The sequence below is a fragment of the Notolepis coatsorum genome, assembly GCF_963971535.1.
Source record: "Notolepis coatsorum genome assembly, chromosome: 9".
NCBI lineage: Eukaryota > Metazoa > Chordata > Actinopteri > Aulopiformes > Paralepididae > Notolepis > Notolepis coatsorum.
Genome location: NC_140173.1, coordinates 11,500,174 through 11,511,121, shown reverse-complemented (window position 1 = coordinate 11,511,121; position 10,948 = coordinate 11,500,174). Strand labels below are relative to the sequence as shown.

At 48.3% G+C, this 10,948-nt stretch overlaps 2 protein-coding genes across 2 annotated transcripts; both read left to right on the top strand.

The window, feature by feature from the left end:
• Positions 1-593: 593 nt before the first annotated feature.
• On the top strand, positions 594-4,406 carry LOC311234303 (pre-mRNA-splicing factor ATP-dependent RNA helicase PRP16-like; the record flags this gene model as incomplete). The annotated part of the gene is made up of 1 exon (XM_084321440.1): positions 594-4,406. The coding sequence occupies one exon, from the start codon at positions 594-596 to the stop codon at positions 4,404-4,406; it is 3,813 nt and encodes a 1,270-aa protein (XP_084177566.1).
• Positions 4,407-5,254: 848 nt separating this feature from the next.
• LOC311234138 (induced myeloid leukemia cell differentiation protein Mcl-1-like) lies at positions 5,255-6,052 on the top strand (the record flags this gene model as incomplete). The annotated part of the gene is made up of 1 exon (XM_084321254.1): positions 5,255-6,052. One exon carries the CDS (start codon positions 5,255-5,257, stop codon positions 6,050-6,052), a length of 798 nt encoding a protein of 265 aa, XP_084177380.1.
• Positions 6,053-10,948: the final 4,896 nt, after the last annotated feature.

The following is a 10,948-nucleotide window of genomic DNA, read 5'->3' as shown; positions in this document are numbered from 1 at the left end:
ACAGTATGATGTCATAATATAACATTCTAGAACATTTGTGATGTCACAGTATGATGTCATAATATAACATTCTAGAACATTTGTGATGTCACAGTATGATGTCATAATATAACATTCTAGAACATTTGTGATGTCACAGTATGATGTCATAATATAACATTCTAGAACATTTGTGATGTCACAGTATGATGTCATAATATAACATTCTAGAACATTTGTGATGTCACAGTATGATGTCATAATATAACATTCTAGAACATTTGTGATGTCACAGTATGATGTCATAATAGAACATTCTAGAACATTTGATGTTACAGTATGATGTCATAATAGAACATTCTAGAACATGTGATGTTACAGTATGATGTCATAATAGAACATGTGATACAGTATGATGTCATAATAGAACATGTGATACAGTATGATGTCATAATAGAACATTCTAGAACATGTGATGTCACAGTATGATGTCATAATATAACATTCTAGAAGAAGAAGAAGGTGAACTGAGTGAGAAAGATCTCATTCTGAAGAAGAAAAAGGACTGACACACAGACTGAAGCCTGCATTGCTCAAACAAGATGCCTAAGACGATGGACGATGACGAGTCAATGCATAGGCTGGAAGGCGGCGACCCCACCACTGAGGTCGGCGGACTGATTGTAAAGCAGAAGAGCGCCGCTTCGGAGCCCCACGTTTTCCGCGCGCCCTCTCCGCGCACCTCCCTGTTGGGCTTGGATCTGCTGGCGGCCCAGAAGAGGAAGGAGCGTGAGAGCAGAGAGCAGGAGGAGACAGGCAGCGACGACAGGCAGACGAAGAAATCCAAGGTGTCTTCTTACAGAGACTGGGAGGAAAGCAAGAGCGATTCTGGGTCCGATGAGGAAGAGAACGACGAGGATGAGGATGAAGACAGAGGCGCTAGAAAGGAGAGTAGGAAGTACCGGATGCCCGGCTCTGAGACACCCTCCAGCCCTGGGGGGGTCAGCGGGGAGTTCCGTCACAAACACCAGCAGAGAGAGAGAGACAGACGGGAGCACGGGGTCTACGCCTGCTCCAAAGAGGACAGGAATAGGGAGAGAGAAAAGGACAGGGAGAGGAACAGAGAGAAAGGCAGAGACCGGCGGAGTGAAAGAGATGATGGAGAACGCAGCCATAGCCGCCGCGGCGGCAGCAGCAGCGGCAGCTCGTCCGAGCGTTCAGATCGCAGCGAGAGGAGCGAGCGCTCCCAGAGAGAAGGCTGGTCTACTGATGGTATCAGCCGGGGGAGCAAGAGGGAGGAGCCTCCTACGCCTCCACAGCGCCCCAGAGACTCCTCTACACCCTCACGTTCCAACTGGGAAGAGGACGACAGTGGTATTGGCAGCTCAAGGCATTCCCAGTGGGAGTCTCCATCCCCCGCTCTTTCACGGGGAGAGTCTGATCGCTCAGAGCACAGCCCGCACACCGGCCGCGAGAGTGAGAGGAGGGACAGGTCAGTTAGAGGCCGTTATCCTGATGACACGCCCCTGCCCACCCCTTCTTACAAGTATAATGAGTGGGCCAATGACAGGAAGCATCTGGGCTCCACCCCTCGTCTGTCACGAGGAAAAGGCAAGAAGGAAGACAGTCAGGAGGGGATTATGTTCGACAACGAGGATGAGAAGCAGCAGTGGGAGGACGACCAGAAGCAAGCCGACAGGGACTGGTACATGATGGACGAAGGCTACGACGAGTTCCACAACCCACTGACCGCTACCTCTGAAGAGTACGTGAAGAAGAGGGAGCAGATCCTCCAGAAACAGACACAGAAACGTATATCTGCCCAGAAGCGGCAGATCAACGAGGACAACGAGCGGTGGGAGACAAACCGCATGCTGACCAGCGGGGTGGTGCAGAGGCTGGAGGTGGACGAGGACTTTGAGGAGGACAACGCTGCCAAGGTCCACCTGCTGGTTCACAACCTGGTCCCTCCCTTCCTGGACGGAAGAATAGTCTTCACTAAGCAGCCAGAGCCTGTCATCCCTGTCAAAGACGCCACCTCAGACATGGCCATCATCTCTCGTAAGCGCAGCCAGCTGGTCCGTAAGCACCATGAGCAGAAAGAACGCAAGAAGGCACAGCAAAAACACTGGGAGCTGGCGGGTACAAAGCTGGGAGACATCATGGGCATCAAGAAGAAAGAGGAAACGGACAGCTCTGGGGGAAAGCCTGTAGGAGAGGACGGCAAGGTGGACTACAGAACAGAACAGCAATATGCAGACCATATGAAAGATAAGACTGAGGCCGCAAGTGAATTTGCTAAGAAGAAAACCCTTTTGGAGCAGAGACAGTACCTGCCTATCTTCGCCGTCAGACAGCAGCTGCTAAACATCATCAGGGACAACAGCATCGTGATCGTGGTGGGCGAGACGGGCAGCGGGAAGACCACCCAGCTCACCCAGTACCTGCACGAGGACGGCTACACCGGCTACGGCATGGTGGGCTGCACCCAGCCCCGCAGGGTGGCCGCCATGAGCGTCGCCAAGAGAGTCAGCGAGGAGATGGCCATCAGCCTGGGGCAGGAGGTGGGCTACGCCATCCGTTTCGAGGACTGCACGTCAGAGAAGACGGTAATCAAGTACATGACGGACGGTATGCTGCTGAGAGAGTCGCTGAGGGAGTCGGACTTGGATCACTACAGTGTTGTTATCATGGACGAGGCCCACGAGCGCTCCCTCAATACTGACGTGCTGTTTGGCCTGCTGCGCGAGGTGGTCTCCAGGCGCGCCGACCTGAAGCTCATAGTCACCTCGGCTACGATGGACTCAGACAAATTTGCAGCGTTTTTCGGCAACGTACCGATTTTCAACATCCCAGGAAGAACGTTCCCAGTGGACATCTTGTTCAGCAAGACTCCTCAGGAGGACTATGTGGAGGCAGCAGTGAAGCAGGCCCTGCAGATCCACCTCAGCGGCATGTCAGGAGACATCCTGATCTTCATGCCTGGCCAGGAGGACATCGAGGTGACGTTGGATCAGATCGTGGAGAGGTTGGAGGACTTGGAGAGCGCTCCTGCTCTGGAAGTGCTGCCCATCTACTCCCAGCTCCCCTCTGATCTTCAGGCCAAGATCTTCCAGAAGGCTCCAGGCGGGGTGAGGAAGTGCATCGTTGCCACAAACATCGCTGAGACGTCTCTGACTGTAGATGGGATCATGTTTGTTGTGGATGCAGGATACTGTAAACTTAAGGTGTTCAACCCTCGCATTGGCACCGATGACCTTCGGGTGTACCCCATCAGCCAGGCCAACGCCAACCAGCGCGCCGGCAGAGCGGGACGCACAGGGCCAGGCCAGTGCTACAGGCTGTACACTCAGAGTGCCTATAAGAACGAGATGCTGTCCACCACCATCCCAGAGATCCAGAGGACCAACCTGTCCAACGTGGTCCTGCTGCTGAAGTCTCTGGGGGTCCAGGACCTGTTGCTCTTCCACTTCATGGACCCGCCGCCCGAGGACAACATGCTGAACTCCATGTACCAGCTGTGGATCCTGGGAGCTCTCGACAACACAGGCGCTCTGACACCGACGGGTCGCTTGATGGCGCAGTTCCCTCTGGACCCGGCTCTCTCCAAGATGCTCATCGTGTCATGTGACATGGGCTGCAGCGCCGACATCCTCATCATCATCTCTATGCTGTCCGTTCCCGCCATCTTCTACAGACCCAAGGGTCGCGAGGAGGAGAGTGACCAGGTGAGGGAGAAGTTTGCTGTACCAGAGAGCGACCACCTCACCTACCACCACGTCTACATGCAGTGGAAGAACAACAACTACTCCAGCATCTGGTGCAACAAGCACTTCATCCACACCAAGGCCATGCACAAGGTGTTTGAGGTCCACTCCCAGCTGAAGGACATCATGGTTCAGCAGAGGATGAACCTGATCTCCTGCGGCTCTGACTCGGACATCATCAGGAAATGTATCTGCGCTGCTTATTTCCACCAGGCTGCCAAGCTCAAGGGTATCGGTGAGTATGTGAACGTGAGGACGGGCATGCCCTGCCACCTCCACCCTACCAGCTCCCTGTTTGGGATGGGCTACACCCCTGATTACATCACCTACCATGATCTGCTCTTGACCACCACCAAGGAGTACATGCAGTGTGTGACTGCAGTGGAGGGAGAGTGGCTCGCAGAGCTGGGCCCCATGTTCTATAGTATCAAACACGCAGGCAAGAGCAGACAGGAGAACTGCCGGAGGGCCAAGGAGGAGATCACTAACATGGAGGAGGAGATGACCCTGGCTGAGCGGCAGCGGAGATCACGCCGAGAGGAGCAGGACAGGAAGAGTAACGTCAACAGTGTCCGGGTGGCTGTGAAAATCTGCACCCCAGGAAGGATGGAGGAAGCCCCCATGACACCCAAGAGAACCCCCGCCCGCTTCGGACTGTAGCCCTTCTCTCTGAAGGACGTAGGGTTGGTCTTCCTACTGCTTGGACTCCTTCTGATGCAGGATCACCAGTATCTGAACCATGCCAGCGCTGGCACACACACGCACACACATCTGTAAACCGAACTGGTCCCACAGTTGGGACTCCGTGTACATAATGTCAACCCATCGGCATCGTGTCCAGTGTAACGTGCAGTTAATCTATATTCCACTAGAGGGAGAACTTGTATAAGGCACAAGACCACCAGCACAACCTTCCCTACCTTGCATTCTTTCATTTATTTGTTTATTTATCTTAAATTTTTTGGACCTTATGGTGTTCTTGTTCTGTTCTTGACTTATTATGTTTTCTTCTTGACTTGTTTAAAGAAGACCTGTACGGCCCATGGGGACATTAACGTGTGTTGTCGGGCCTTATAAATAAATTTGATTTGATTTGATTTGATTTAGAACATTTGTGATGTCACAGTATGATGTCATAATAGAACATTCTAGAACATTTGTGATGTCACAGTATGATGTCATAATAGAACATTCTAGAACATTTGTGATGGCACAGTATGATGTCATAATAGAACATTCTAGAACATTTGTGATGTCACAGTATGATGTCATAATAGAACATCCTAGAACATTTGTGATGTCACAGTATGATGTCATAATAGAACATTCTAGAACATTTGTGATGTCACAGTATGTGTCATAATAGAACATTCTAGAACATTTGTGTCCTATTTAAAGGCAGCCCAGGGAACTGAAGGAGAAGAAGACTCATAACTTGACTGGACTTTGAAGAGACAACAGAGAAATAACTTTTAACTAACGAGATTTATTTGAAAGACAACGCGAAGATGAATACTTTCTCTACGTCGTTGACCAAAAGGACCACAACTGGAACCTTCTCGAGTCTCTGCGGCTCTGGGAGGGCGAGGGCGAGGGCGAGGGCCTCATCCTTAGATACTCAAAATGGGAATGTCGCTGGTAGTGATACTCCACCAAGGCCGAAGATTTTGCAGATTAAAAACATCCTGGATGATATCGGCGATAGCGACGACGGCGCTCTGCCGTGCGCTCCCGAGCTGTTGGACAGTGACCGCGACATGCCCAGCCGTCCGGCAGGGGACGAGACACTGGAGAACGACACAAGAGAACTCATTGGCACTTTCCTTACAGACTTTACCGGACTTTCTACGTCATGGTGGGGGCAAGGCAAGACTCTCTCGACGATGAAAAGGGTTGTGGATGACCTTCTCCGGAAACACCGATATGGATATCATGGTATGCGCAACAAAATAATGGAGTTGGATAACGGAGGGGACGACATGAGCTTCATTATATCTGTGGCCAAGGGCCTCTTTGGTGACGGGGTCACCAACTGGGGTCGCATTGCCAGCCTGGTGGCCTTCGGGGCGGTTGTGTGCCAGTACCTGAAGGAGATGGGCAGACAGCACTGCGTTGCGTTGGTGGGCCAAGAAATCTCCACGTATCTCCTTTCTGACCAACGAGACTGGCTGGTGAAAAACAATTCCTGGGATGGGTTTGTGGAGTTCTTTCGAGTGGCTGACCCAGAGTCCACAGTGAGGCACGCTCTCATGGCTGTAGCTGGTTTCGCTGGGATTGTGGCAACACTTGCCCTGTTGATCAGGTGAATTTATTGGACTCGAAGAGACTTTTGTAATAATAATAATAATAATTCATTTATTTTGCATAGCGCTTTTCAAAGACCCAAAGTCAACCCAAAGTTGTACCCTTTCCCCCCTGAACCAAGCTGAATGGGACGACTGGCAGACTGGAAGCCTCCAGCCCTTGTCTTTGAAAACCCTTGGCTAAAAAAAAAAAAAGGGTTAAGTATTGTGTGATTTTGTGTAAAGTAAGATTTTCATTGTATGGCAAACTGTCTGTTTAACTGTGCACATGACAATAAACAATCTTGAATCTTGAATCTATGATCATAGCAGGGTTATAGCAGTTCTGTGGTGTGTGTACTGTAGATGTAATTCATATGGGTGTCTAATCTATCGGTTCTAAATGAGTCCAGACAAGAATGGCATTAAACATTAATCAGCGTGTTTGACCCGTGCCCAATAAGACGACGGAGCGCTCCATAACACTCCTCTCCCAGGACTTACTGGTAGACTGTGAAATTCAACTCGATGGCGCCAAATTATTTCCATATGGTAGCAGAGGATGAGAGCTGTGTAAGATCCACTCTCTTACTAATTAGAACCGAGTTCGTTGTCATAGAGCGTAGTTCATGACTCAGTGGCTATATTCAAAATAGTCAAATAATTATTATTAGTAATAATTATTATAATAACTTTTTTCTTAAAGGCTCAATCTGTTTTACAATATCAATGTGGGGTATATTTACAAACATTCTTGAAGAATTTGATCTACTCCAGGGTAGATGGCAAATAAGCTAATTTTAAGCTAGTTTTCCTTTAACCCATTGTAATTCAGAATACAGCCTAAATATGTTCAACCCAGTGTTGACAAACATTACCAATGTAAACAAACCGTATACAGTCACAAAGAATACAGCAAATACAATTAAAAACTCACATTCACCTGTTCCTAATGCTAGTTCTTGTGTCAAGAGGGTCTTTGTTGCTATTTCTTCCCATTTCTGGTGGTGGGAATGCCCCAATTTGTTTACATTTTGGATTACGGATTGGGTCTTTAACGCTTTCACTACCACACTAAAGAAGGTTAACCTTTCACAGGGGGTTGTAGTGAAAGGGTGAAAGGGTTAACCTTCTGTAGTGTGGTAGTGAAAGTGTTAACACTTTGTCGTGTGGCAGTGAAAGGGTTAACCTTATGTATTGTCACAGTGAAAGGGTTCTGTATCGTATCGCTCTCGCTCGGCATCGCTCTCTGCACTATCTCGCATACGTGCACGCGCACTGAATAAAGACCACAATGTACCTTTAATCCCAATATTTGTCTGACCACACCCCTATCAGCTTACCCATATAAGCAGGGGTGGGGCCACCCACTCTCCTCCTTCTCGCTTTCACCACAAGGAAGAAGTGCCTCGGTAGATCCCCACACTTGACACCATGATGGAAGAAAGGTTTAGGAGCAGCTTTGGGAAACAAGGATACGTTGACATCATATCTTTATTTTCTCTCTCACTATTTTCGAGAAAATACGGCGATATTGTCTTCGTACTGGAGTGTCTGGAAGATGATGATCATTCTAAAAACCCTCCACCGGTTTTCGTATTGGGAGCACGCCGCTGCATGCTTCTCAACTGCAGTTCCTTGCTGTGTTTGTTGGGGTGAAACCTGTCAGGCCACAGCTGAACTGTCGGACATGCCGCTGTTGTGAGAAGCGGTGCGTTCCAGGTTGGGTGAGTAGTGTTTGCTGGCGGGCTCCACTTGTCTGTTAGTGCTATGGGGGCTACTTGACAAAGTTTATGGAAACCGGCCCCAGGCTAGGGTCCTTTGTTTAGCCACCTAGGCGACAGGAAGCCTTGGTCTGAAGACCATTATAGTTTTAACTAGTGGGCCGCGACCATTGACACTGGTGATCCCTGTGTGTTCTGGACGAGTGGATTCTCTCTGTCACCGTGTTAAGGCCCCATCTTTCATATCCAAATGAGAGTATTCCTTCACGAGGGGATATGTGCATGTAATGTGCGATAGCGGCAGATTCATGTTCAAAGTCAGCTACACAGGCCAGTTGGTACTGTGCTGATTCCGTCGGATGTGGTAAAGTCACCGTTGTGAAGCGGTGTTGACATCTTGTTTTCTCTTTTCTCTTAAAAAGTGAGGAGAGGTTCAGAACGGCGGCCTGTCTGGGTGAGTGTTATGTCATTGTTTACATGTTCATAGCTTACGGTTAGCCAGTCAGCTGTTAACTGCTGCGTTAGCCTGCTGGATCGCTGCATGGCCTGCTTAGGGCCTACTATTAGCCAGTCAGCTGTTAGCTGCGGGGCTAGCATGTCGTGGTCGCTGGGTAACGTTAGCTTGCTGCTATGGCCATGGCTGGCGCGGGGTAGCTTAGCTTCTCGCGCGCCGCCGTGAGCTCGCTTCTGATCGCGTGCGTCGTGATGCTATTCTGTTGAACGTGCTTTGATTTTAACATGTTTTACACTCTTGACCACGACGTCATCCTTGACAGGGGATGTTTCGTCGACCCTGCCCTGAGCCAGGACGGCAAGGTTGCATCAACAGGGGACTGTAGTGCGGGTTGGGGCGGTGACGCTGCCCAGTTCGGACAACACAGGAGCGGCTGTGTTTCCTACGGTGTCTGTGACTGCACTTCGCTGATCTGCGTTCCGGGTAGGAACGGGGTTGACCAGACCTCATAACACGTCTTCTGGTTTTACTTTGCTAAATGTATTGTGAATAACGGTGTTTTTCCCAAAACGTGTGTTGCTACAATGCATTTAGGATACGTTGCGGGTTATGTGTGAGCTGTTTTTGTCACTGGCAGTTAGCTTCTCCGTGCAAATCGGGGAATGATCTGGTTGTTGTGTGAGAAACATCATGGTGTTTATATGCACCGTGTACTCACAACTAAGGTAACTAACCTATGAAGCTATGCTTGGTGACAAGTGAGTAAAAGAATGTTCTTTCTCAGACTGTAATGACAATGAACAGTGTGTTCACACATTAACAGGTTTTCCTGTTTTAACTGGCCGTATTGAGGGTAAAATAGGAGGATTGTGTTTTCCCCCCCGGTTCCCTGGGGACTTTTTCATCCTCCTATCAGACATGTTGTGCATTAATTGTGTCTTTTGTGTGGTAGGGATACGATGTAACTCTTAGCTTGATTGCTGAGGTTGTGCTAAATCTGCTGGAGAAACTTATTTCCTAATGGGAAATTGGTTTGGTTGCTGTCATGTGTGCTTAGCAAGGCCTGTGGTCGATACTAATCAAGAATGATGTATTCTCTCATTGTGAAAAAAACGGCGTTCCTCTGTTGAGTGTTTTTGCCATTTTTTGTAGGTGATGAATGAATGAATGAATGAAAACTTTATTTAACAGATTGCAGAATGGGTACAATACAGTACGGCTCAATACATACAATTGTTAAGGGGATGCAGACCTGAGAAAGACGTTTGTCTTGTTTCCATCAGGGTCCCCCATTTTCAATTCATATAGACATTTATGACATACATAACATACATGACATTTATGGCATAGGGACATATAGGTATTTAGTACTGATACATTTGTGACATAGGCGGTATTCAAATATACAGTACTGTTACCCCTAGATCCTGACAGAGTATATACATATGATGGGGAGGGGACTGTACATTAGGAGGGGGTGGGTGGGTGGGAGGGGAATATACATACGGCGGGGAGGGAATATATACATGCGGTGGGGAGGAGACTGTCTATTAGGAGGTGGTGGGGGTTTTGGGCATTTACGGTGGCCAGTTTCGAATTGCAGCCTCCCGTAGGTGCTCTTTAAGGGCGGTTTTGAATGTGGGCAGGGATTCACATTCCTTTACAGCTTTGGGTAGGGCGTTCCACATTGTTGTGGCATAATTGCGAAACGTGTTTAGTCCCTTGTTTGAGCCGAATCTGGGTTTAACATGATTTGTTGAGCTTCCTCTGGTGTAGTGGTTGTGGTATTCACTGACCTTTGGGAAGTATTTTGACATGTACATGGGCACCCCGGTCGTATAGTGTATCTTGTAGACCAGGCCCATTGCAAGTTGCTGTACTCTGTCGTCTACTCTAAGCCATCCTAGGTTGGCAAAGTGGGCAGGGGTGAGGTGGGTTCTGGGGTTCAGGTCAAGTAGTAGTCTGACCAGTTTGTTTTGTGATGTTTGTAATTTTGTTTTAAGCGCCTTTGAGGTGCTTTGGTACCATGAGGTGCACGCATAGTCATAGTACCCTTGAATGAGTGCTCCTGCCAGAGTCCTCAGGGTATTCTTGTTTACCAGAGAGGAGATCCGGTACAAGAATCTAGTTCGTTGGTTGACTTTTTTTTATTACATTGGATGCCATTTTGTCACAGGAAAGATTTGCCTCTAGGATGGAACCCAGGTAGGTAATTTCGTCTTTCCTTGTGACAATATTGTCACCCACTGTAACTGAGAAGCCGTCGGTCTTGCTGAGTTTGTTATTTGAACCGAAGAGAATGGACTCTGTTTTGCCCATGTGTAATGATAGTTTGTTATCAGCGAGCCATATGCAGATTTTGCCTAGTTCCGTGCTGAGGGTTTTTTCAGGGTATTGTACCCATTCTGCAATCTGTTAATACAATTTTCAATCAATCAATGTTTAATATAGCTTAGGGTTTATGTATGGCGTTAAAGAAAGTGTTTAGATCAGTTCAGATAGGAACAGACCTTTTAGATATAGAGGCAGAATAATCCTCGTTTCAGCTGCTGAACATTATCCGGCTAACGAGGAACAGGGCCCAGGCTGCTGCAAGTTGCTGACTACTCTGTCGTCTACTGTCAGCCATGAATGAATGAATGAATGAAAACTTTATTTAACAGATTGCAGAATGGGTACAATACAGTACGGCTCAATACATACAATTGTTAAGGGGATGCAGACCTGAGAAAGACGTTTGTC